The 27,623-nt window shown below is 31.2% G+C and overlaps 3 protein-coding genes across 7 annotated transcripts; all 3 read left to right on the plus strand.

Moving 5' to 3' along the window:
- Positions 1–6: 6 nt before the first annotated feature.
- On the plus strand, positions 7–2,705 carry LOC105139486 (thioredoxin Y1, chloroplastic-like). Of its 2 annotated transcripts, XM_011045936.1 has the most exons (5): positions 7–237; positions 1,119–1,207; positions 1,436–1,613; positions 2,208–2,286; positions 2,376–2,705. In XM_011045936.1, exons 1-4 carry the CDS (start codon positions 58–60, stop codon positions 2,271–2,273), a joined length of 513 nt encoding a protein of 170 aa, XP_011044238.1. In that variant the 5' UTR covers positions 7–57; the 3' UTR covers positions 2,274–2,286; positions 2,376–2,705. The 2 variants fall into 2 exon arrangements, with proteins under 2 accessions (XP_011044238.1, XP_011044237.1); XM_011045935.1 differs by having other exon boundaries at positions 2,208–2,566.
- An 87-nt stretch (positions 2,706–2,792) lies between these two features.
- Positions 2,793–6,345, plus strand: LOC105139485 (SET domain-containing protein). 3 transcript variants are annotated; one of them, XM_011045933.1, is made up of 6 exons: positions 2,793–2,909; positions 3,033–3,861; positions 3,975–4,011; positions 4,108–4,208; positions 4,379–4,477; positions 5,213–6,345. In XM_011045933.1, the coding sequence occupies exons 2-6, from the start codon at positions 3,199–3,201 to the stop codon at positions 6,215–6,217; spliced, it is 1,905 nt and encodes a 634-aa protein (XP_011044235.1). In that variant the 5' UTR covers positions 2,793–2,909; positions 3,033–3,198; the 3' UTR covers positions 6,218–6,345. The 3 variants fall into 3 exon arrangements, with proteins under 3 accessions (XP_011044235.1, XP_011044234.1, XP_011044236.1); XM_011045932.1 differs by having other exon boundaries at positions 2,793–3,861; XM_011045934.1 differs by lacking the exon at positions 4,379–4,477 and having other exon boundaries at positions 2,793–3,861.
- An 8,692-nt stretch (positions 6,346–15,037) lies between these two features.
- On the plus strand, positions 15,038–16,452 carry LOC105139488 (abscisic stress-ripening protein 3-like). 2 transcript variants are annotated; one of them, XM_011045938.1, is made up of 3 exons: positions 15,038–15,199; positions 15,242–15,360; positions 16,069–16,452. In XM_011045938.1, exons 1-3 carry the CDS (start codon positions 15,130–15,132, stop codon positions 16,243–16,245), a joined length of 366 nt encoding a protein of 121 aa, XP_011044240.1. In that variant the 5' UTR covers positions 15,038–15,129; the 3' UTR covers positions 16,246–16,452. The 2 variants fall into 2 exon arrangements, with proteins under 2 accessions (XP_011044240.1, XP_011044239.1); XM_011045937.1 differs by having other exon boundaries at positions 15,039–15,360.
- Positions 16,453–27,623: the final 11,171 nt, after the last annotated feature.

Raw genomic sequence — 27,623 nt, forward strand, 5'->3', positions numbered from 1 at the left:
TTTCTGTTCTTGTGGATTCTCTCCCTGCCGTTGAAGAAATATCTATCCAGAAAGAAAATGGCGATTTCTTCTCTTTCAGCGTCAACAATTCCTTCATTGAATACTCGCAACTCCACTTCTAATTACTCTTCCAAATTATCTTCGTTTTCTTCTCTCCAGTTTCCAGCACAGCTTCATCGACTTCAATTTCGAAACAGAGGGGTTTCCTCCCACCCCAGGCAGCGAAATTTTCCCCTGGTAACTCATTTCTCTATATTTATTTTGTTGAAATTGATGAGATTTAAAGGTTTTTCTGGGACTGGAATTAAATGATTGCTGTTTTTATTTATTTATGTTCGTTGGAATTTGTAGTTGTTATGTTTGGGATTTGGGTAACTACCACTCAATACACTAAGACATTGTTTTCTAAAATATTGCAATAAAATTGTACTCTTTTGGTTGCTTTTTATGTGGAACTAATTCAATGAAAGATTGACATTGAGGACTCTTTATCTACATTTGACATCTTTGTTCTTAGTTTCTATTGTTACTGATAGTTTTGGTAGTCAACTTTATGAAATTATCTAATGGTAGTTATCGCCTGATGATTGTAACAATGATGCTAACTATATTTGTTCTGGTTCTTAACGCCAATGGTTTTTAACTGTCATTCCCATTGACCTTTAACCATAATTCTTCAAACATAGATTGACGTGGATCGTTTTGAGTCAAACACATCCTGGGTTATTCTATATCTATGTAGTGTAGCTCATATGCAAGATTTTAGAACTTGGATGTTTGAGAGAAACTTGTAAGATATATGATGCAGTTCATTATGGAGGTAATGGACGTGAGCATTACTCAGATGCGAGCCATTACTCAAAGGCTTTAGGCGTCATTGACAACCATGGGATTCAATTCTTTCTCCTTCTTTGGTTTTTCCCAATATCTGTCTGGTTTTGTCTGTTATAAATGTAAGCAATGAACAAGAACAATCAATCTGACTTTGATTGTATTGTTGTCAATATTTATAGGCTTTACTTATTAGTTTTGTTGTGTGTCTGAGCTATCAAGTTCAAAATGCTATTTATTCCATATGCATTGATTGCTTTTTTTCTTTTTTCAAATGATTATCACAGGTTGCAGCGAAGAAGCAAACTTTTTCCACCTTTGATGAGTTGCTACAGAATTCTGACAAGCCCGTGTTGGTGGACTTTTATGCAACCTGGTGATTTCCTTTCTATCTTTTCTTTAAGATTTCTGTTTGTACTCTTCCTTTAATACTATGCAGATTGTGTGTGTGTGTGCGCGCTAAACCTTTTGATTGGCAAGGTTATGAACTTGGCTATTGAGTAGCTCGGTGACGGACAAGGATCTTTAAGATTTGCTGATGTTAGCATTTTGGATTGATTTAGAATCTCAATTGAATAGAAGTAAACTAACCTGTGGTGTACAGGTGTGGTCCTTGCCAATTTATGGCTCCAATTCTCGATGAAGTTGGTGCTGTCCTGAAAAACACGGTTCAGGTAGTGAAAATCGACACTGAGAAATATCCCAGCATTGCTGATAAATACAAAATAGAGGCCTTGCCGACTTTTATCATATTCAAGGATGCAGAGCCATATGATCGTTTTGTAAGTTGATTTAATTTCTCTTTGCTCTCAAGTGAAAATAGCCATACGTCCTGAGACCTATTCAGTTGTGGAATTAAGGCCATTTTCTAAATATTTGTTAGAGGGGACAGATAGATTTTTTTGAACTAGAGAAAATGGATTTTTGTTCAAATTTGTTGTTTTTGTTCAAAAAAAAATTAGGAAACTGCAGTGTAAGTTTTCTAATTTTCGAGTTTGTACTAGATTTTGGAAAACAATCTTGTCTGCATGTAGGCTACTGAAAAGCATAAATCTTGTTTATGAGGCTATCAAATCAGGCACATAACTGTTTTGTGCCTGGGAACACGCATGTGTTTGATAACTTGATTGTAAATTATTAAGTCAATTGCGATGTTTAGGTTGATCCTTTCTGATTAACTACCCAACAAAAATAAAGAGATGATAAAGATCTGCATGTTTGACCACAAGGTCTGCATCCATTAGAGAAGAGGGAACTTTATGATGCTACATTGTTTTCAAGTTTCTCTAGTTCTATTGCTTCTTGTTCTATAGCCACTTATGGTCATCTATTTGCCCATTTGAGTGTTTTAGCGATCTTGGTTCTATCATTTGCAGGAGGGTGCTTTGACTAAAGATCAGCTCATCCAACGCATTGAAAGTTCACTGAATGTCAAGCAATAGCAGCCGCCAGCTTGTTTGTATCCCTGTTTATCTTCTTTCCATATTGTATTATGAAACTCCAGGCGAATAAATCTCTCACCCTCTCTCTCTTATGTTATTCAGCTCCCGGTTCAAAGATCAATACAATGAGAAGCCATTATATTTGGATTCTTTACGGCTAGATCACCCTGCCCTTCCCATCACCAACCATCTTTTCTTTTCAATTTATCTCCATGTCTGTGTACCAAGAAAGTGACTGAAATTGTTCCTGAATATGTTGATCAAGTAAAATTGTTCTGCTAATGATTTGTATCTGTTATGTAGTTTTGATGAGAGAATCTGTTCTCTGATTATGATAAAAACGATTACCAAGCTGTAAACGGATGAATTCCATCGAACAAAATATCGATCTTATTTTAGGCCCTAGCTTTGACATTTGAGACCTTCTGACCAGGAAGTATTATTGGACAATTACATGCAGGATGATGCCATACCATCGACGATGTTCACGGGTTTTTAGTTGGAACATGTTTGGCTATCCATGAGATGAATCATCAAACCTCCGGAGAAAACCGGACCATCAGACCTCGTTAATCATGTCTTTCCAATTCCCATGAAATGCTTCCAGGACGCATTTATGAAACTTTTCTTTTGCAGGTTAGCAGTCTCTGTCCACCTGAACTCAGCATACCAATTGCCCACAAAATTACAAACACCACTTTTCTGCGAGATAGGAAGCCAAACAATCTTTTAGAAGGCTCCTTCCTCGTATGGACGCAGGGTGGCAGAAGCTTGGACCTAGAAGTCGGGCCCAAATTTGAACCGGACCATACAAAACTGAAGTCCTGAATGTTTCGTTCCACTTCAATATTTCTTGAAAGAGCCCGTGAGCCGTTAGAGAGGTTCCCCTGCCAGTTCCACGCTCGCTCGAGATTCAAGAATCAGGATGGAGATGAGAGCCAGTGAAGAGGACATAGAAATTGGCGAAGACATGACCCCATCGGAGATCCCTCTCTCTTACGCACTTCACGATTCTTTCCTTCACTCTCACTGCTCCTCTTGCTTCTCTCGTCTCCCTACTGAAAATTTTACCCAGCATCACCATGCCCCCACGCTACTCTACTGTTCCTCTATCTGCTCCTCTTCCCACTTCTCCCCCGCCGAGCTCCACCTCCTGCACTGTCCCCCCTCCTCCGACCTCCGCGCTGCCCTTCGCCTCCTCCCCCACTTTCTTCCCTCCTCCTCCACCAACAGAATTTGTGGCTTATTGACGAACCGAGAGAAATTGATGGCCGACGAAGAGATTTCAGCTCACGTAAGATATGGAGCGAAGGCCATAGCAGCTGCGAGAAGGATTGAGATGGTTGAAAACGAAAAAAATGACGCTGTTTTGTTGGAGGCTGCGTTGTGCTTGGTGCTAACGAACGCCGTTGAGGTACACGATAACGAAGGGCGCTCCATCGGGATTGCTGTTTATGGCCCCAATTTCTCGTGGATTAATCACAGTTGTTCTCCCAATGCTTGTTATCGATTTATTATTTCTCCTCCTGATAATGTGTTGCCGTTCAGCGATGAGTCGAGGTTACGAATTCTTCCAGCTGGCACCAAAGTAAAGTCACAGTGATTTCCATCTTGAAAAGAAGTCCATAAAACTGAAATATTGGTTGCATTCTTTTTTATTTATCTGTTTTTTCTATAATTTACTCTATTTCTGCGTTGCAGAGTGATAATGGTGTGCACAACATTGAATTCCCAAAAGGTTATACTGCATATTGGTGGCGGTGGTTGTTCTTTATGGAGGATTCTTTTTTATTATGATCTGGCTCGTTTAGATTTTAAATCTGTTGTTTGGCAGGATGTAGTGGAAGTGGACCAAGAGTGATTGTGAGGAGTATTAAGAGGATTAAGAGAGGTGAGGAGGTGACTGTGGCTTACACAGACTTGTTGCAGCCTAAGGTAGTAAAATCTCTTTACACTTCCTGTGCTGTTCTTTTTCTTGTCGTAAAGGTTCCAATACATGAAACGATTCCAAATGAATTTTTTTTGCACTCGATCAAATTCTGCATTACAGAATCCAACTTTTTTGTTTGAAATATTTACATTATGTTCACCGATGCTATTCCTAGGAAATAAGGCGGTCAGAATTGTGGGCCAAGTATCGTTTTATTTGTTGCTGTACACGATGCATTGCATCACCCCCTTCTTATGTAGATCATGTTCTGCAGGTAATGTTATTATATATTTTCACAATATTATGTGCATTGTTGTGCGATGACTGTCTGATTCATGATCAAATCGTTACTGAAACTGGGTTGGCAATTATGATCAATATTAATGCGTGAAAGATGTTGACAATTAAGGTCGTGTTATTTCAATGAAAAGTTTTTCCAAATGAGAACATTTATAAGAACTATGACTCTTTATTTCATGTCAGGATCGCATTGCATTTATGAGAGATTTTTTAGGACAAGTGGTTTAAGAAATAAGACAGGCAAAGCTATGATCTACCACTATGATTCTCCATCGAAGTTGGCATTTGGCAATAGCCATGCCACATCAAAGGCCAATGGTGGCGAATGGAAATTAAATGATTGACGAGCAACCCTTTGTCACTCTTTCTGTGAACAAAAAGGCAAATATCCTTTGGGTCACAAGTCATTTTGGTTTTTCTGTCTATTAGGAAATTATATTCTACTTCCATCTCTTGCCACCGAGATTGGAAAATGTCAATTTTGTTCTTTTTTATTAGGTTTTGCAAAAAAAAATTGTAAACAAAAAGGCTTCTTTCTCGCCATGAACTGTGAGGTAACTTTTGAAATTGAATTCTGTCCTAACCTCTCTGAAAGCTCAAATCATAAGATTGGGAGGGTGAACATATTTTTCTTTGTTCGAGAAATTGGTGGATGACTGATTCTACATATTGCTTTGAACATGCATTAACCCTGAATTCTCACATCTAGGAAATTTCCACATCAAATCTGGCCTCTTCGAGCATAAGTTCTGAACTCAGCTTTTATAGGGATGAAGCAACTAGAAAGCTGACAGATTATGTAGATGAAGTTACAGCCGAGTATCTTGCTGTTGGTGATCCTGAATCTTGCTGCAAGAAGCTTGAGAACATGCTGATCAATGGCCTCCTTGATGAGCAGTTAGAGGTCAGAGAAGGAAAATCACAGTTGAACTTCAGGTTGCATCCCCTGCACCATCTTGCTCTGAACACATATACCATTCTGGCTTCTGCTTATAAAATACGAGCAAGTGACTTATTTTCTCTGCATTCTGAGGTGGGTGGACTTTCATGGGAAGCTTTGAGCATGTCCAGAAACAGTGCAGCATACTCATTGTTGCTTGCAACTGCAACTCGCCATCTGTTTTGTTTTGAATCTTCATTGCTTGTATCTGTTGCAAATTTCTGGACAAGTGCAGGGGAGTCCTTATTATCTCTTGCTAAAAGCTCAGCATGGGATTCTCTTGGAAAATGTGGGTTTCCTGTCTTGAATCTTTCTCCTCTAGCTAAGCACAAATGCTCCAAGTGCTCATTGCTTGAAAGCTTTGAAGTAAATTTATCATTTGGTCAAGATCAAATCCGAAAGGCAGGTTTTGACAGCGTATCGAGCAGGTTTCTTGATTGCATTGGTAGTTTGTTGCGAGAAGTTTGGGGTTTTCTGATTCAAGGCAACCGCTACTTGAAAATGTTTAAAGATCCCACGGATTTCAGTTGGCTTGGGAAATCCGTAGACATATGGGATTTTGATACCCATAATGATGTGGATTTCAATTGTTGGACCAACCAAAGTGTTTCTGGAATTGAGGCTCTGGGGAACTCCGAGCAATGGAGAACAAATAGTTTTCAGCTTGGTGTTCATTGCTTACTCTATGGAGGATTTTTAGCTGGCATATGTTATGGTCCTCATTCTCATTGGAGTAGTCACATTCGGAGTGCTCTAAGTTATGAGGGGAAATAAAAATTAAAAAAAAAAAAAACTGCAGACGTGGATTGCACATGCAGCAGGCCATCTAACTTGTAACTTGCTAGTCAACTCTACACTCGCCATTCCTATGGTAGATTGAAATCTTTTAAGAATTAAGTATTATTCAAAATTAGGTTCGAAGATCTGCTGGCTCCAGATTTCGCGACTTCGCGAGCCTCCTGCAGTGCACAACCAAGGTGTGCTGGCGCAGATGGTCGAGTGTGAAATATTGCATGATCTTCAGACCACTTGCTCACAATAATGGCGCACCCGTTGACCCAGCAATGTCCGAAAGGGTTTCCCGTTATATGGTTTCCCTAATATACCCCGGTGGGGCTGCGATTTTCAATTCTATAGAATCTTTTTCCGTTTTCTTTTTTGAGATTATTTTTCTTGACAAGTGACAAACTATAATATAAATAATATTACTATTATATTATAATTATAACTTTTAGAAAATACTGTTTTTTCTCATCTATTAACATTATGGTTTATAATAGTACTTTATGGTGGTTTTTTTCCTTTTTGGTATTTTGATTATTTTTTTCTTTTGATTATTGAATTTTTTTCTAATTTAGTCTTTATATAATATGTTTATTATATAACATGTTTATTAGGTTTAGAGTTAATAATTTTTTTTAATTTTTTTTTATATAATGATTGCATTATTAAAAAAATATTTTAGTATTAGGTTAATATCAGAAAAATATCTCAGTATTATGGTATGATTAATTTTTAAAAAAGTTTTATTAAATAAAAAATAATTTAAAAAATAGGTTAACAAATTTATGGAGTTAATGATCTAGTTTGTGAGTGTGGCAATTAGAATATTAATTCTAGTTGCTTTGATTTTAGTTTGCAAGTGTGGCAATTAATTCTAGTTGCTTCGATTTGCGGGTTTAATAAAAAAAAATTGCAATTAAACATGATTATGTAATTGTTTATTTTTTTATCAATTAAAAAAATAGTTTTGAAAAAAAAACATGTTAAATTTTAGAAAGTTTATGGGTATGTTAACAGGTATGGTGAGTTCAACTTTTTATATATATATATAATTTTATTTTTTTAATTTAATTCTTTGATATTGTACTGATTGAAAATTGAGTTTCATAAGTTGTTTTATTTTACTTTTTTATAAGTTTATTATAATCTTAAAAAAAAAAGAGGTTTTAGTATTGGTTTGATACTTGATTTTGTGATTGTTTATTTTTGTTATTATATAGTTAAATAAACAATAGTTTTTTAAAAAATTATTAATCTCAATGGAGTTCATTATCTAGTTTGCGGGTTTGAGGTGTTAATTTGGGTTATCTAGTTCATGAGTTTAATGAGTTTACCATCAAATTTGATTATTTTTTTTAGTTTATGGTCTTCTAATTTTTTTATTTTTTTATTTCACTCTTATTCAATATTGAATTTGTTAAGAAATGGAATTCATGATTTATTTTTTTCTACTTTTTATAGGGTTATCATGATTTTAAATAAATATTATTTTTAAGGTTAATACTTGATTTTGAAAGCATCTATTGTAATCATAAAATTAAATAAAAATAATTTATAAAAATAATAAAAATTATTAAACTTATTAAAATCCATAACGTAGGTCACAGGGCAACCAAGGTCAATTTAATTTAGTATTGTCTTAATATTAAAAAAAATATGTTATTTTATTTTTTTAAAAAAACTATATCATATTATTATTGGTCATCCAAATTGTCTTTTAACGTATTAAATTGAATAACTTATTTTGAATTATTTCTCATATTTTTTAATTTATAACTCAGTTAGATAAGGAGTTGAGTTAACAAGTTTCAAAACTGAATATCTTAATTATATTTAATAATATTACCAAAAACAAATTGCATGCTATTAATATTTTTAAAAATTTAGAAACAAAGAAATGATCTAACCTGCAGCTAGATGCACGTGAATATGCTAGTAATACTTATAATTTCATCAATAATAACTGACAAGGCAATTGAGTTACGTACATTGTATATTTTATTTCTTCCATTTAATTGAAAAACAGCCGACAAATTTTATGAAAAAACACCATAAATATATGCCAGTCTAGAGTAATTATATGATATTCAGTAGCTATTAACATTTTATTATTAGTTATTCCATAAAGTCTATTTAAAAAATATATATATATAAAGATACCATGAGAATATATATATATATATATATAAAGATACGATGAGAAAAGAAAGAGATTTTATTTTTGATAAATTATAAATTTTATTTTTAATAAATTTTAAAAAATAATTAATAAAATATTACTATTATAGTACATTACCAAAAAAAAATCCCGGGCAAGCATGACACTGCCAAATCGATACTTGTTCTTTCACCAAAACCCCTGCAGCGAAAAGTTGGTCAGCTGTATAATGGATTTCATATTTACTTCAAAGAATTATGGAGAACATGGCGTCAAGATCAGGTGTCAGTACTAGGAAGGAGACCCTGGATGTTTGAAACATAGCTGCTGAAACCGGCAAGAAGATACCGGATCTCAAGTTATACGACTTGATTTGAGTTAATTTAAAAAATATATTTTTTGTATTTCAAAAAATTATATGTAAATATAGACTATAAATATAACGATTTTATTCTAAAAAATTAAAATATAATTAATTTAAATGGAGACTATATATATAATTATTTCATATTGAAAAATTAAAATGTATTTAAATTATGAAAAAATATACAAGTCTAACTATTTGTAAATTAATTTTATATTTTTCAGTTTACTAAAATAAATAAATAAAATATCAAGTGTCATCAAGCCAGATCATTCAAATTATCCGAGTTTGACTAGCCAATTACAAACCTATGTTTTGTCTATTTGAAATCCGATGAAGATTCAGGTCGGCCGGTCCTACATCATCAACCTGCGACGCACAGTTATCCGATGAAGAATTAATTGTGTGTGTGTGTGTGTGTGTGTGTAGCCATCCCGACCTCAACATCATCATCGTCACCACATGTTGATGTTTTTCTTTGCCATATTGTTGGATGTTGACCTCTCATTATCATCTTATGGCCCGTTACAAACGTTGCCCACCATATACTCTGTCTGTTTCCGAGAGCCCACTAACCTAATCCATACTGCACAATCTCTTTCCCTCAACACGTGTCGTGCTTGCTCGTTGCCTGGGAAAATCAGTACTGATCCCAGCATCCTGGATTTCACTGACCCTTGTTTAGTTTCATTTAAAGCTAAAAATTTTTTTGTGGCTGTTACTTCGTCGTTTTAGCTTACCTTTGAGGTCGGAAATAGAAGGACGGATAAAGTGGGGCGGCCCACGGAAAACAAATGTTTAAATGAAATCCACCTTCCATGAAGGCAATCTTATCACTTTATGACGTCCATTCGGTTGCTACAATTGCACTTAAAAAAAATAAAAAATTATATGAGTGTTTGGAACAGCTTATACATGGCATGATTAATCTCATGATCCACTAAACATCATATAAACCTAGTAAATATGTAAGACACCACGGGGATGACAGATATACACAGTAAAGTTCGAATCCCGGATGCAGAGAAAAGGAACAAATTTCTCTTATCACTGGGCTAAGACCTCAAATGCTACAATACAATTGCACTTGTTATTGCTATTGCTATTTGATTGTGTACCTGTTTGGTAATATAATGAAATGTGTTTTTAAAAAATAATTTTTAATTTAAAATATGTAGAAATTAATTTTTTGTATTGATTTTTAATAATAATATATTAGAATAATTAAAAAAATTGTAAAAAATATTAATTTAATATTTTTTATAAACAAAAATTATTTTAAAAATTATTTTAAAAAACAAATCCAACTATAAAAACAACCATTCCTTGAATTTTAACACCCCCTCTCGCAAGGCTCAATGTCATTGCAAAAATAACCTACAAAAATTAGTTTCTTGATATCAAAAAAATCGCATGCAATTTTCAAGGATAAGTTTCTTTGTAAAACAAGTTGGAAAATATATTTTAATGTTTGGTTATATTATAGAAAATAAGTTGAAAAATAACTTATTAATTTTTTTTAAGTTTATTAAAATAATAAGAAATAAATCTTACAAATTAAAAAGTTGAATTAGAATGAAAATGAAAAAAAAATCTAATTTCATAAATTTCTCAAATAAAATAAATAATAATCAAAATAATAGAAATCAAATCTAACATATTAAAAAAAAAGATAATAAAATTAAAATAATAATAATTACAATTTCATAAGTTATTTTAAATAAAATAAGTAACAATCAAAAGAATAAGGATCAAATTTAATAAATAAAAAAATTCAATTTAAAGCATGATAAGAGAAAAGTAAATAGCAATCATAAAAATAAAAACAAAAGTTAATATAAAAATCAAATTAAATTAAATTTTAAGGGATGAATTTGAAAGAAAAAAAAAGATTCAAATAAAATATATAGCAATCAAAAGTTTGAGAACCAAATTTAACATAATCAGCAAATAATATGATATTTTTAAAATTTTTATTATTTCTAGAAAGTATTTTCCGCTCAAAATAAAAACAAAATACTTTTCTGAAAATCAAACTAATTTTTTTTACATGAAACTGTTTTTCATTGACCGAATAGTGTTTTTTGCTAACTAATTTTTTTAATAATAAACAGACATTGAAAAGTTTAAAAAGTAATTTCCTAAAAATCATTTTCCAAAAAAAATGCATACTAGAAAGAAAGTACATCAAAGTAAAACTATTAATTAAAAAAAACTAGCATAAATATTTTTTTAATCCCTACTTTTTTAATTAAGAATATAAATAAAGCTCTAACAGGTAGGTTTGTTTTTTCTTAAAAAAAAATGAGTACAAATAAGTTCTTAATATAATAAAAAATAAATTGTCAATATTATTTTCTTGATTATAAAGTCCATTGAACAAAAAACAACTAAAATATAAGCCACATTCACCATGCCCATAATACACATTTTACTATTCAATGATAATTTTATCATTCTCAAAAAAATTCAAATACTTTGATTTTTAAGGTATTTTAATATTTTTATATGATCAATTTGTTATTAAAGGATATATATATATATATATATATATATATATAATTACCTTCAAATCAAAATTTTAAAAACTGCACACAAGAGTATTTATATTTTTTTATTTTGTTAAATACATTAAAATGACAAGTTTACTTTTTAAATCTAAAAACTTAAATAGTGTATCCAATGATTTTTTTGTGTTTTCGCTCTAATAAAAAAATATTACCAAGTCCAATTAGGACAATTTGATTCTTTTATAATAATTTTATATTATTTAAATAGAATAAAAAATTCAGCACACATGCATTTTAGTCGATATGTGATGCTTTCCAGAGCTAAAAATATCATCTAGCCCTATTATTGAATATATTATTGTATTTTTTTTTATTAATATTGTACATATTAATGATAATGAGATGATTTATTGTTAGTGGAGCTTCTTTTTTTATTCCTTGAAAATTATAAGTAGATCGTCTTTATTATTGATATTTTAATTTTTTTGATTTATAATTTTTATTCCTGAATTTTTTGTAAAAAATTTATTTGTTTTTAACTTTATCTATCAATTTCATTTTGTAAAAAATTTACATTTTGTACTATTTTAACGATCGAAGAAGGGTTTTTTGTGGTGTTCGTGTTTTGGCTGCTTGAAGTTGAAAATCAGCTGGATTTGAAACGAAATTTAGATGTTTTCCGGTGGGGTTCTGAGGTTTTAATTTTGTTTGCGAACGGAAATGGGGATCCGAATAAATAAATAAAGAAGCTGTAAACTGGGGAGGAGGAACAATGAGTATTGACACCGACCCCAGTTGGTTTTGTTGCTTTAATAATACCTTTGCCGACACGAGCCAAATCTTCAACTGCCATTCAATGGGCCCTCACCACCGCCCATATTAACAGCACGCGGTCAAGATCTACAAAACAGCCACTCTCCTTTTCTTTCTTCTCCTTTCGTTTTTCTTTAAAGCTTATGTGAGGTTTGAAAGATTGAAGGGAAATGATTTTTTTTAAAAAAAGCAGCAGTTTGATGACGAGTTTGTTAGAATGTGTGGATATAATTATTTTTTAAAATATTTTTAATTTAAAAAATATATTAATAATATTTTTTTATTTTTAAAAAAATTGTTTTTAATATTATCACATCACAAAATAATTGAAAAAGATAAAAAATATATAAATTTAAAAAATTAATTTTTTTAAAAATACACAAAATAATCGAAAAAGATAAAAAATATATAAATTTTAAAAAATAATTTTTTAAAAAATAATTTTAAAATGCAATATCAAACACGGCAATAAAACCATCATTTTTTGAGATTCAAGACCTCTAAAGATATCATATATATATTATAATTGATAAGGCATCTTCATAGAGCACGGATACCATTAGATAGTTAGCTTGCTGGTGTTAAATTTTTAAGATGATGATAACGAGTCAAAATTTATGTGAGATTCAGATAAATTAATAAAAAACTGAGAAAAAATTAATAATTTAATGTGAAATAATAAAATAAAAAAAATAAAAAATTATGTTAAAAAAAAAGACTTCACTCAAGGCTAATAATAAAATAAAAAATTATGTTAAAAAAAAGAGACTTCACTCAAGGCTAATTTGACTAATTAACTAATATAAGATTGGAATAAAAAAAAATTAGACTTAAAAAAAAAACTAGCAAAAAAACCCAAAATTAAATAAAAAAATATTGAAAACTAAATAAAGATAACTTGAATTAATTTGACTATTTTGCATCTTAGATAACTTTAGATAACTAAAAACAAATGTAAAAAAAATCACAAAGTTTAAAGATTAATAATATAATATCAAGGAATGAAATTATAAATAAAAAATATATAAATTAATTTATCTCTAATTGATCTTGTAATGTCTAATGAATCTCTTTGAAAATATTATTTTACTGCAATTGAAAGCTTTGTCAATTTTAATAAGAAGTGTAAAAACATCATTACAATGTTATAATTACCGCATAATAAAACACTAATGACTTTAAGTTTTTTTTCTTTTTTTAACTAGTTTGTATGCCCATGCATAATCTAGAGGAATAGTTTTTTTAAAAAATGTTAAAAAACTCAAATTAAATCTTAGAAAAAAAATTCATACTGTTATTAAATTAAAAATACAGTTGATTTGATTTTTTTTCAATTAAAATAATTTTTTTTAATAATGTATCTTTTGTTTCTCTTAGCGAACATAATATTTTTAATTAAAATTATTGTTATATTAAAAAATAATTGTTAAATTAATTTTAAAAAATATCAAAATAGTATTTTTCATATTTTATGTGTGATTGAAAGATAAAATGAAACATTATAAATATGATAAAATCATATTACTAATTTATTTAAAGAATAAAAAAGACTTGAGTTGAATTTTCATGAACAATTTATTATTGATATTATTATTTTTTTATATCACATACATAATTATTGAGAAAAAATTATTAAAACTCAAATAAAAATTTATATTAGTATCTAAGAATTGTGTTAAAACTGGAAAGTTAATAAATCTGGTAAATGTTGTTCAAAGTGTAAAATAAAACCAAAGAAAAATAAGAAGAAAAAGAGAGAAAAGCAAGAAAAAGGGTCAAGCGGGTGCATCTGCCCTCACTTTTTCTAAAAAAATATAATTAATACACAGATGATATATCGTTGGCAAAAAAATACTGCTATAGGCAGGATTCAAAACCGCACCCTACATCTACTATCATGTGCATCTCAGTCGACTGTGCTATGACATGGAATTATTATTATTATTATTATTATATATATATATGAAGATACTTCACTATTTATATAAATCATTATTAAAAACTCCTTTTTTTTAAAAAAAAAAAAGTAATTAAGTAATCTCAATAATGAAATTAAAGGGATGAAGCAAATCTGCATCTAATTGCGAATCGTTCTTCTACTTTCCTTAGGAATAACTCAAACTTTCGAGCTGATCATTAACACGAATTTATAAAAAGATATGGGGATAGATGCCATGTATTAATTTCAACACTTATTATTGACTTGTATAAACAATTTCTGTAATATGGGTATGAATTGGGTATTTATGAATCAGGTTCATTTAATAATTTTTAAAAAATAAGAAATGGATTTTATTAATGCATTCAATCCTTCCATAAACTTGATTTTAGGTGATAAATTTATAGCAGGTCTAATTTCTTTATTGATCAGCCAAGCTAATGGAAATCAACTAGATGGATAGGTTTAGTGTAATCTCTGCCTTTTCTTTTCTGAATTGTATTTTTTTGGAGAATTAATGAATTTTGATTGTCCTTAATGCCTCATATTGGAATTTCAGCTGAGGACAAAATTTAACGAAGACCTATCGTGGCAAATGATAGTTTTCCGTCACCAAATATATTGTTTGTTGTCGTGAAGACTGACCATTGCTGTAAAATTCTGAATTATACTACCTGCTCTTCGTATATAGTGGTGTTGTCTTATAAAAGAAGAGCAATGTTTCGAGCAATATCCAAGAAATTGCACAAAAAATCAAAAGAATTATTTAAATATAGAATTTCTTATTACGGTTGGTTCGAAAGAGATGATACAGTGTATTCTAGGGTTTAGTTTTTGTTAAAAGCAACCCTATCTAATTTCCTCCATGATGATACCTGCAAAGAACTTCATTAAAAGTAATAGATAATTAAATAATCCGTGATCCCAGATATCCTAATCATCCATCTAACGTTTATTTACTTTTCACCAAGATTATAGAGGAGATTAGAACGAGTCACTCTTTGCCATCATGCACCTATAAATAGCCCCACAAATTAAAGCTATGCCACAACACACCATACATTAAAAACCTTCCCAACACGCTCTTGCCTCATTCTTGTTCTAATACCTTCTGTAATCATGGCTGAAGAGAAGCAGCACCATGGCCTCTTCCACCACCACAAGGGCGAGGAGAAACCAGTTGAGGCCGGTGTCTACTCTGAGACCGCTGAGTATTCTGAGACTGCCACAGGTTATGATGCTCCACCTCCTCCTGTCCCAGATGTTGATTACAACAAAGAAGAGAAGCATCACAAGCATCTTGAGCACGTTGGTGAGCTTGGAACTGCTGCCGCTGGTGCTTTTGCCATGGTACAATGTTTTGTCAGTTGTCACTCGCTAATTTAAATTCTGTATGTTGCTATATTCTGGTTAATATATTTTTTTAAGGTATTCTTTTATTTCATGTAATAATCAATCTTTTTAAAAAACATCTGTTTTCAATCATTGATTTTTTAGAATGGTTATTGTTATATGTTTTTATTTTTTAAAAAAAAAGGGTAAGTTGGTGGATTGTGTATAGAAGTGTGTGTGTATAATTGATGTGGGATTCTCTCATGTTAAATATTTCAATGCAAGAGCTACAAACAAATAACATGTGTGTATATAATTTTTACTGATACCATTGAGGCCCTCTGTCATTGCAGTGCAATTATATTTGTTAAAATTCTTGAAGATTTTTTATATTTTTAAATTGTTTAGAGATGCTAAATAAAAAAAATAAAAAAAATAAAAAAATTATTTTAATATATTTCTAAATAAAAAGTATTTTAAAAAATAAAGAATCATTGCTTCAAGATGTTTAATAAATTATTTTTTATAACTTGGGACAAATTGTTTTTCTGAACACCTATAAAAAGATACCAGGCCTATATATTATCCTTGTTTTTATAAAACAATTATTTTTTCTCCCTGTTTTTTTCTTTTAATGAAAGTTCAAGAAAATCATCAGCAAGCCAGCAAAGTATAGTTTTTTTTTTTTTAATAATTCCATATTAATTTGTTGCTTTAATAATTTAGTATGAGAAGCACGAGTCAAAGAAAGACCCGGAGCATGCACACAGGCACAAGATAGAGGAGGAGATTGCCGCGGCAGCTGCAGTTGGATCCGGTGGATTTGTACTCCATGAGCATCATGAGAAGGAAGAAACCAGGAAAGAGGAAGAAGAGGCTCATGGAAAGAAGCACCACTTCTAATTGTTTTAATTAATTAATCTTGTGTGTTACAGGCCTTAATCTTGGTTACGTAACTAATCACTATAGTTATACATCACCCCTCCTAAATAATACCTGTATGCACGAGATTTTGTATCCCTGCCGATGTACCGGTGCTATCTGGCTCTTTTGCTTTTGTACGCCATATTAATCCGTGTTTATAATAATATCTGAGATGTTTATGTGATATGAGTAATCATTTTATTTCTATGCGCTATTATAGTCTAAATAATTTAGGTGTATTTCCTGGTGTCTTAAGATTTCCCCGAAGACAGTACTGGGAGGTATTCGGCCGTGGCATGTGATTTCACGTCAATTATGTTCGAGCATAATAAGTTATTCAATTATTCCAATTCGAGGATTGTGTTTAGTTATTATTTTAAAATTAAAGAGACACGGAAATAAAAAGTGTTTAATTAAACAAAGATAAAAGTATAAAATAAATACATTTTAGGAATAATTTTGAAATAAAATCCATTTTTTTAAAAAAAAAAACAAGAAATACATAAAAATATGTTATTCTTGTAAATTAAACACTATAAGTCTAAGCAACTCAGGTTTTATAAACACGTTAAATCCAACTGTCTTATGTCTGGAACCTTACTAGACTCAAATACCTTGAATTTTTTGGTTATACTAGATCCAAAACTCTTAGATATTTATCTTTAAATAAAAAAAAATCTCATTTGCAACATAAATTCACATAAAGAATTTAGATAAACATGATTAAAGGTATATATATAAAAAAAACTACATAAATTATATAATAAAACTAAACACATATAATCTACAATCTAGTATAATTAAAACAATATAAAATAATGTTATCGTAGGTGAAAAATTACAAACAACCACCTATTAAATAAACAATTTTTTTTGCAATGAGTTCAATTAAAAAAAATATAAAATAATAAAAAAGAAAAAAAAGAAGAAGATAGAATTTTTATTGAAGCAATAATAAATTCATAAAAATAAACTCTTTCAATAAAAAAATATGATTGAAATTTTTAGATTTAAAATGTTAGATTATATTTTTGTGATGATTTATTGTTTATAAATAATTTCTGAACTTAAATTTTTGTTTAGGATACTTTAATGATTGTTTAAATATTTTTTTATAAAAAATAAATAAATAGACATTGTTGATAGATTCACAATTTTTGAATCTGATATGACTGTCAAACTTAATGCTCTCTTAGGTTTGGTATAGCTATTAGACTAAAAATATTTAAAATATTTTCTATATTTTTAATATATATTTTTTTTAAATTGATATTCATCCATTATAGAGCATGGAACAATATGTTAGCCTGTAACTATGGTATCTTGAGGTTGTAAAGAGAAAATTGAGTTAGTTTTCTATTGGACTTTGAAAAGAAGTGCTACTTTTTAAAGTGAAGTTGTTGAAATTTTGAGATGCCGTTTTCAAGAATACCATTTGCATTAAGTGATGTGCAATTTAATATTGCTTATACATCCTTGTCTGAATTTCCTTAATAAATAAATCACATTTTATGCTTTATATTATCAAGTATAATACTATACTTATCGTATGTGTTTATGTGCATAGTAGAAAATTGAATTAATTTAGTTATAAATTTAAGATTTAAACTTGGATAATTTACTTAAAAAATTGAATGTAAATATATTAAACATATCTAAACTTATACGCAGAACATATATTGTGTTAGAGCATCTTTAATAGAAAATGCTATATTAAAGAGCTAAATTGATAAAATAGTTTTTTTCAATAATATAAATATAGTTTTTTTTTGTTTATGTGTATTTTGATAGTAAAAAGTTATCTAGAAGAGTCAATTATATTTTAATATATTTTATATTAAATTAATTTTAATATAATTATCCAACATTGGCCAATGAATATAAAACAAATGAAAAAAACATTGGCCAACAAATAAAGCATACTTTCATTTACTTTTACTTTTTCTATAGAGAAATGTAGAAATATTATTTCCTGTTTTGAATAATTATTTTAGTTATTTATTTGATTTGTCTGTTTGATCTGTTGGAATGTTTAAAATCAAACATAAAAGTTTAAAATATAATTTTTTTATTTTTTTAGCTGCCAGTTAAAGATGCTCTTAATATAAAAATTTAACAAAACAACTGCAAATAATCCCAACATTCCTCTCATGTGAAAATGCAAATAGCAATTGATAATCTAATATCTTTGCTGGGAGTCATGATTTTTGTAACCGTCTCATGGGTTGGTCTCATTGGAGCCAAAACATGAAAACACTCACTGTTTGTTAACATTATTCAATGGCCAACGCCAAAGTCGAACTAGACTTTCTTTACAATAATCTTGTTATGCTTCAAGGGTGGTGGTGAAGGAGGAGAATCCTCGGATTTAACACAAGAACCTTCTAGAATGTCGCCTTCCTCCGCGGTCCAAGCGCAACAATCATGGCAGGCCAGCATTGTTGAGTGATGGTGCGAATTGCTCGACGACATCCATGAGCTAGGTTAGTCTCTCCATTAACGAAGAAGAGGATAATTTTCCCGGTGCTGGGTCAAAGAAACCCAACCAGTGTAATGCGATTTCCGAGACACTATAAGGATCTTCTCAGGTGAACTTCATGAAACAGCCGAGCATAATTAAGTGATTTTTCAACTTTTGAATACAAATATGAAATAGTTTGATGTTTGTGACAAATTGAAAGGGAATTGTCATCAAGACTTCTATAGCATATTGGTACAATGGCAGCCTATGGAATGGTCATCAAGAGTTCTATAGCAGATTGGTACAATGGCAGCCTATCATGGGCCTAATTTGACCAGCAAGTTTGATCAGCTTCAGAGTAATTGCGGATACAATATTGCTGGCCCATGTAGGATTATATAATTTTTGTTCCTGGATCTGAATCAATATTAACTTTGAAAAGCTCCATTGCTAGAGGAAAGCTACAATCCCTTTTGCTTTTAGCTGTCGTTGGCCAGAATAAAATCGCTGACTTATTGGTTGCAATCGAAATAGTTATTTTCTTAAGACAAATTAAATTCGGGCAGGTTTTAGATTTTTTTTGAGATTTTCAATTCAATTCTATAAATTTTAAAGTCACTAAAAAATTATATAATTATTAATTTTAGAATCTAAAAAAAATTATTTAAATTATATGTAAACGACATCTAAAAACATATAAGATTACCAAAAACAAAACAAAAAATCACAACAAAATGACTTCGAAATTGTTAGCAGTAATATATATCAATGACTGAACAGGTTAGTTAAAACTGTAATTTTCTCAAGACAAATTAAATTGGATCCGGCCACCAACAGTTCTATAAAATATCTAAATTTTGGTGAATTTACCCGCTGCATCCTCCCGCCATTTGTCCAAACAAAAGAAAAGAACTGCACGTTGCTTTCCCGGCCAGATCACAACTCCCCATAGTAACAGAACTAATATTTAAAAAAAAAAGATGTCATTTTTCTCTTAAAGATCATGTGTGATATTAAAGAACAGAACTACACATTGCTTTCCCAAATCGACTTTGGTTTTGGATTCAAGTGCAACGCATCTTCATATGGAAGTGACAGACAAAACTGTCTCCAAGTGTGGCACGTGGCTTCATTTTTGCCGTTAGATTAACTCGTAAATCAAGCTAAATAGAGTTTTCAGTCTCCAGTTCTGCTTACGATTAGTGTTTTTTTTTTTCCGTATTTAAGAATTTTTAATTTTTTTATATTTTTAAATTAATTTAATACACTAATATCAAAAATATTTTTTTAAAAAAAAACCCAGCCAGCTGTCCCAAAAAAGGCATAATAAGTACTCCATCGAAAGTGGGACGGAGGGCCACGGTTGATTTGGTCTTTATGGCTTACACGTGGCCGGTTCCAGGTGCTGATTTAGCACCATCTATGATGACAAAGGGTATATAAATTTTCGCTCAGCTCATGACCAGGGGATGATCGAAGGTCAGTCTGCTAATCATTCACGTTTTATTAACATCTGATGCTTTGATTAAAAAATTATTATTATTTTTTTATAGCAAGAGTGAATAGCCCTCCCTCGGAGCAATGAACGGCGCTTGAATCTTGGTGGCGCTGCTAGCAGGATGTCTATTATCACTCACTCTCTCATCACCATGTCAATCATTCAGGCAATGAATTGGGTGGGATCCATGACTGCTCACATCTATGGCCAAAAAAAACTGTGTTGCCGAAGAGTCTTTGTCTTTCGTACAATCTCTACCTAAAAACTTTTATTCAAATATTTATTTTTTATTTGAAGTTATACTATTAATTATTATACAAGTTTATTAAATTATATATATTATTTAGAAAAAAATAAAATAAATTAAAATTATTAAGTTTTTAAAAATTTGCTTAAAATAAATATATAGATTTTATTCCTAAAACTACTGCCAAATAAATAAAAATTACTTTTAATATTACATTCATTTTAATATTACATTTCGTTTGATGATAAGAAATTAATTATAATGTTTTTTTTAATTAATATACTTGTAATTTTACCGATTTATCTCAACTTTAAGGGTTATTAAATTTATTTATTTAATATAAAAAATATTTATTTTATTTTGATAATCAATAAATTTATATAAATGGATGTGTGAATACTTAAATTGATTTAACGACGTATCAATTTATTATTTTTAGAATTATTGTTTTTTAAATTTTTTACTCAAATTTCTTGTTATTTCTCATTTTAATATATTATAAGAAGATTAAATGAATTTTTTTTTAGGTTTGACTTGGTTTTCACGATTATATTATAAATTTATTTTATTTGTAATAATTAAGTTATAATTATATTTTGATGATTTCAAATGTTGGAATTGATGTTAATATAAAAATTTAATTAAACAACAAATAATCCCAACATTCCTCTCATGTGATAACTACAAATAATCCCAACATTCCTCTCATGTGAAAATGCAAATAGCAATGGATAGTCTAGTATCCTTGTTGGGAGTCATGATTTTTGTAACCCTCTCATGGCTTGGTCTTACATTATCGAACAACATAAATGTAACTGGCGAATTTTAATAACCAAGACATAACTCATTGGAGCCAAAACATGAGAACACTTTCTGTTTGTTAAAATTATTCAATGGCCAACGCCAAATTCTACGCCAACTCAAGGAACTAGACTTTCTTTACAATAATCTTGTTATGCTTCAAGGGTGGTGGTGAAGGAGAAGAGTCCTCGGATTTAACACAACAAACTTCAAGAAAGTCGCCTTCCTCTGCGGTCCTAGCGTGACAATCATGGCAGGCCAGCATTGTTTAGTGATGGTGCGAATTGCTCGATAACATCCATGACCTCGGTTAGTCTCTCCATTAAAGAAGAAGAGGATAATTTTCCCGGTGCTGAGTCAAAGAATCCCAACAAGTGTAATGCGATTTCCGAGACACTATAAGGATCTTCTCAGATGAACTTGATGAAACAGCCGAGCATAATTAAGTGATTTTTCAACTTTTGAATACAAATATGAAACAATTTGATGTTTGTGACAAATTGGAAGGGAATAGTCATCAAGAGTTCTATAGCAGATGGGTACAATGGCTGCCTATTATGGGCCTAATTTGACCAGCAAGTTTGATCAGCTTCAAGGTCATTGCGGATAGGATATTGCTGGCCCATTTACTACCTGACCTTGTTGTCCCATGGAGGATTATATAATTTTTGTTCCTTAAATCTGAATCAATGTTAACATCGAAAAGCCCAATCACTAGAGGAAAGCTGCAACGCCCTTTTGCTTTTAGCTGTGGGTAGCCAGAACAACATCGTTGTCTTAAAGTGTTTTTTTATATATATTAAATAATATTTTTTATTTTAAAAAATTAATTCCCACAATTTAAAATGCAATTTCAAATGAATTAAATCACAACAGACTGAGTTTGAAAAAGTTAGCAGTAATATTTATCGATGGATGAGTAGATTACTTGGAACAGTAATTTTCTTGAGGCAAATTAAATTGGATGCACCCACCAACAGTTCTACAAAATATCTAAATTTTGGTGAATTTCCCCGCTGCATCCTCCCGCCATTTGTCCAAACAAAAGAAAAGAACCACACGTTGCTTTACCGGCCAGATCACAACTCCCCATGGTAAGAGTACTAATATTTAACTTTAGTAGTGTAATGTAGTTTAATTAATTAGATTTTAATTTTAATTTTTTTAAAAAAGTATTAATTTGAGTTTTATAAATTTTATAATTATTAAAAGTTTATATAATTACTAATTTTAAAGTATATAAAATTAGTTGATATACATCTACATAAAAAAAAAAAAGTACTGATATTTAAAAGAAGGGGTCATTTTTCTCTTAAATATCATGTGTGATATTAAAAAAAAAAAAATGCACGTTGCTTTCCCCATGGATTCAAGTGTAATGCCTCTTCGTGTGAAAGTGACGGACAAAACTGTCTCCAATTTGACACGTGGCTTCATTTTACCGTTAGATTAACTCGTAAATCAAGCTATGTAGAGTTTTCTGTCTCCAGTTCTGCTTACGAGTAGTGTTATTTTTGTTTTTCCGTATTTAAAATTTTTTAATTTTTTTATAATTTTAAATTAACTTAATATACTAATACCAAAAATAAATTTTAAAAATAAAAAAAACATAGCCAGCTGTCCGAAAAAAAGCATAATAAGTACTCCATCGAAAGTGGGACGGGGGGCCACGGTTGATTTGGTCTTTATGGTTTACACGTGGCACGTTCCAGGTGCTTAGTTAGCACCATCTATTATGATAAAGGGTAATAAATTTTCGCTCAGCTCATGACTAGGGGATGATCGAAGGCCAGTCTGCTAATCATTCACGTTTTATTAACATCTGATGCTTTGATTAATATATATATATATATATATATTTTTATCGCCAGAGTGTATAGCCCTCGCTCGGAGAAATGAACGAAGCTTGAATATTGGTGGCGCTGCCAGCAGGAGAGATGGATGTCTGCCGTACATATAAAACTACACGGAGAAACTTTCGTGTAGTGATTTAGGCAAGTGAAAATAGGGGAAAGAAAAATGCTATTAGTTAAATAAATAATTTGTCTGTGATATTTTTCAATTTATTGGAAGTTGTGTTATATGGTGGGTGCTAAATAAATAATAGAGTTTTTTCTTTATATTTAGTTTATAATGTCTGATTTATGGGGAAAAAGAAACAAAAAAAAAATCATAGATCCGGTTTTAGTTTATATTCAAATATTTATAAAAGATGGGGAGGACAGCTTCATTTGATGTTGTAGCATTAATTGTTTTTTAGAATATTTTTTATTTAAAAATATATTTAAATAAATTTTTTTTATTTTTTAAAATTTATTTTTAATATCAGAAATAATTTAAAATAAAAATAAATTTTTTATAAAAATATTTTTTAACCACCGAAATAAACAAAAATACTTTCCAACCGGGAAAACAACCGTTACTTTGGACACTTATTTTCCTTTCACGAAGCGGCTTTGAAGGCTTGCATTGCCCTCCCTTCGACATGATTGTCCACCGACAGGCCATAGGGCTGCTTTCTAAAAGCAGCATGAAGTGATTTGTACGTGTGTATGAAGAATTACAGCATACAGTCTAATTGGCTAATGATTACAGAGACAAAATAATGGTTATAACAGTCATTTGGTCATTCCGAGAGAATTTTAGCACCCAGGGCTAAGGGAAAAGGGTATCTAAGTCTATTCCCCACTTGCTTGTTTTATTTGTTTTTATGTTTTTAAAGTATTTAAAAAAATTAAATTTTTTTTATTTTTTATTTTATTTTAAATTTAAATTTTTAATATTTTCAAATTAATTTATTATATTAATATCAAAAATAATTTTTAAAAAATAAAAAAATATTATTTTAATATATTTTTAATTAAAAAACAACCAAAAAAACAACAGTAGCTAAGTCAGATCGTGGTTCTGTCTCAGCAGCCACCATAAGCTGATGTCTGGCTTGTGTTCAACTAACACTTCCACACAATCGGTGGTCCTTTCATTTGTTTTTTATCTCAGCCGTCCATCAAGCCACATGTTCAATCAAGGGTTCAATTCAAAAATCAAGGGTGAGATAATGTTATTTTATGAATTTTTACTGGGCATGAAATAATTTAGTTTTGGCACATACAAGTTTGACCATACATACACATGAGCATCAAAGAAAAGAATCGTCAATGAGTTGTGATTCAATGCACAGTGATATCCCTGTTTTCTTCAATAAATCTGAATTCTCATGTGCAAAAAAAAATAATAATAATAATAATTCTGTCAAGCATGTGAAAAATATTTTTCTCCAGTTTGCAATGTACGTGTAGGTGTCTGTTCATTAATTACCCTACTAATCTCTACCTTCTTAGAAGAAAGTAAACGCCCTGGTGACCAGACACATGAGATGTAATGGAAACCAAACCAGACATTATGATTGGTCTCTGGCATACACAACTGGATTAGTACTTCATCGTTGCTCATGTTGATCGCAATGAACTACGTTGCCCAGAAGGGAAAGCTTGGAAAATCAAATTTAAGCAGTACTGTCACTTTGATGATTAATTGTGCTAGAAGAAACAAAATGCATCGCCAATATTCTTGCTATCAAAAGCACTAGAACCAATCAAGTCTTGCCCGGTTAGGAGGATGGTCCCTTGAAGTAGAAACCACCCAATATACAGAGCACGGATCTGTTCATCTTCCTCAAAAGTTTGAGAAAAGAAGAGGGGGGCAGGTAGGGGTAGGGTTGAGCTGCACAGAAGAAATCTAAAAAGCCGATCCTTATTCCACAGTCCCGATGTCCCGTTCAACACTCCACACTCTTCACAATTATTGATTTTTTCATGCTCTTCCACTTTTCCATCACCTTTTCTTTTTTCCCAAGTGTTGCATTGCAAAAGCTCACAGTCAGACAGTCATGGAAAAGAAACTTGGAGTCTTTGCTGGCCATCCTGTACGTTAAAATTACCATTGAAAGTGATATGTCGGGTCATAAGAGCTTGGATGTATATTACAAGGACCGGCTGCGTGAATCCAAAAGAAAACTCGAGTCCATTATGTATGTATAGGAGTGCACACTTTTTTTTTTATTATTATTAACGTGGGTGTCCGGGCCAGCTTGCGCGCACCATGACTAATCCCATGGGTCCTGAAGTTAATGACCATGTAAGCCTCTAGTGGCCATCATATGAGCAACCAAGGACTCGAACCTGAGACTACAAGGAAGCAAACCCCTTAATCTCAAATTCTTACCACTTGGCCACCACCTAAATGATTAGAAGTGCACACTTTGGTATATCCATATATGTACATATTTTCCTTCTGGTAAATGTGATGAAGGTTACGATATACCTAGACTAGATTTCGATCAAAAACTAAGGGAGCTGCAGACAACGTGATCCAAGGAGACAAGAAGTGTGAGAAATCAAGAGAATGATTTGAGAAATTTAAGAAAATCAATGATATTCACTGCTTGCTTGAATCCACGGTGAATTACCTCAGACCTCTTTTAGTTTTTTTTTTTTTAATAGATGCAATTGTAAATGAAGGTTTGAATTAGAAACTTTTTTTAAAAAATAATACCTGGTGTCGATTGACCTACAGTTAATTAGCACAATTTCCCTAGTTTGCTAGACAGAAAACATCGAGGTTTCTGTTTCTTTTCTCAACTCTCCTCTCTCCCTTCCCTCATATTGAAAAATGCTCACGAACATATGATTGTATTAATTCGTTTGTGATGCTTTTTTCGTGATTGCACGGCTGCCTAATATGACATATGGAATGATGCATGGATGTTCTTGGGGAGTTTGTTGAAATCTGCGGTCAATTACTGTCACTGTCATTTTCGAAAGCAAAAAAATAATTGTAAGTTAACATTATGCAGGACCCAAAATACAGAGGAATTTGTCGGTGCTTCATGGACCAACATTAGTGGTAGCTTGGGCTCACCATTGTTGCACACCTGCACTTGGACATCAATCATCTATGAGAAAATATGCCAAGGCCAATTTGACATCCTGATAAGGAAATCTCATCTGCAATGAGGACCATGTGTAGAATTATATAATCCCTATAATTTTTATCAAACTTTACACCTCATGACAGGCCAGAACATGAAGTATTAGTGCACACAATCATTGATTAATCTGTTAAAATATAATAGTCCAATGAATGTTAGTGATTGATTAAATATACATTTTCCTGGTCGAGTGGTGACGGCTGAGAACCTGGTTAGCGAGTAGAGATTCGCTCAAACAAGAACAACCACCGACACTCCACCAACCACAAATCTTGGCCGTGAGATTTCGTCAAGCATTTGAGCCTAATTTGTATTCCCAGCTGAGGTTTATGGATGCTCCGGAGCTCCTCCGAAGGTAGATACTCTTTCAACCACCAGTCAGTTTGATCTGTAATTCATGATAGGTTTGACCTCATGCAACATACCATAAATTAGAGTTTTATGACGATGGGGTGATTCATGCTCTTGCAATAATTGTGGTCTGTGCAAACAGAAGCAGGAGATTCTGCAGAGCCAACAGTGATGGTCTCATACTTGGTTGGTTCACGCAATTAATACAGAATACGAAATTGACAGGATACCCGTTAAAGAAGCATCCATGCTACATGCCCCGCTTGCCCTAAATCTCTTTAAGAAATCGCCACGAACTCTTCACAAGAAGAACCACGCGCATGTGATGCATCCTGTACACATCACATATAATTATCTGTAAAATTCCCCCTTGGATTCTTGTAAACGAGCTATATATATTGAAAATGGTTTTACTTGTCTGGTCTTGAATAGTTTTTTCAGCACAAAAATGTCACAGCCACTCGTTTTTGGGTCCATTTGAAGAGCAATCCGTTATCTTAATACGGAGGGTGTCTAGATGCTTCATTGACAAAATTAATATACTTAATTGTTTTTCTCCGAAGCGACAGTTGCTCGGTCACTTCCCGAGAGTTGAAAAAAGAAAAAAAATCGTACGGCGAGCTGTCGATTTTTCAAAGACAATATTTATTTTTATTTATTTTTAAAAATTAATTAAAAAATCAAAAAGTTTTAAAAACATGATTTTACATAGAAAAAAAAAATTATCGCGACCGACACTTGTTGACAGCGAGAAAACGCTAACGAGCTGTCTTGGTCGAGGGCTTTAAGAAAGAAAATTACATTTGTTATCTTGTGTTCGGTTGGGACGTCGATAATTGAAAGGAACAACACCGTTAATTGACGCCAGTATATTTAATGTGGATGGATCCAGGTGTCCGTTTTGGAAGAAGAAATGGTATTTATGAGACGATGAGAGGAGATTACTTAACCACCTGGTCTGACCAATTATAAAGCTAACTGAAAATACAGTGTTGGCAGTAAATGATTT

The sequence above is a fragment of the Populus euphratica genome, unplaced genomic scaffold (genome assembly GCF_000495115.2).
Source record: "Populus euphratica unplaced genomic scaffold, PopEup_1.0 scaffold202.1, whole genome shotgun sequence".
In the NCBI taxonomy this organism is placed as follows: Eukaryota; Viridiplantae; Streptophyta; class Magnoliopsida; order Malpighiales; family Salicaceae; genus Populus; species Populus euphratica.

Bases quoted from the DNA above. Each gene is read 5' to 3' on its own strand.
- LOC105139485 (XM_011045932.1), top strand. From the start codon at position 3,199: ATGGAGATGAGAGCCAGTGAAGAGGACATAGAAATTGGCGAAGACATG. The intron at 3,862-3,974 runs GTAAAGTCACAG...TCTGCGTTGCAG, and splicing joins TTCTTCCAGCTGGCACCAAA to AGTGATAATGGTGTGCACAA. The intron at 4,012-4,107 runs GTTATACTGCAT...GTTGTTTGGCAG, and splicing joins CAACATTGAATTCCCAAAAG to GATGTAGTGGAAGTGGACCA.
- LOC105139486 (XM_011045936.1), top strand. From the start codon at position 58: ATGGCGATTTCTTCTCTTTCAGCGTCAACAATTCCTTCATTGAATACT. The intron at 238-1,118 runs GTAACTCATTTC...TGATTATCACAG, and splicing joins GGCAGCGAAATTTTCCCCTG to GTTGCAGCGAAGAAGCAAAC. The intron at 1,208-1,435 runs GTGATTTCCTTT...TGTGGTGTACAG, and splicing joins GTGGACTTTTATGCAACCTG to GTGTGGTCCTTGCCAATTTA.
- LOC105139488 (XM_011045937.1), top strand. From the start codon at position 15,130: ATGGCTGAAGAGAAGCAGCACCATGGCCTCTTCCACCACCACAAGGGC. The intron at 15,361-16,068 runs GTACAATGTTTT...TTAATAATTTAG, and splicing joins CCGCTGGTGCTTTTGCCATG to TATGAGAAGCACGAGTCAAA.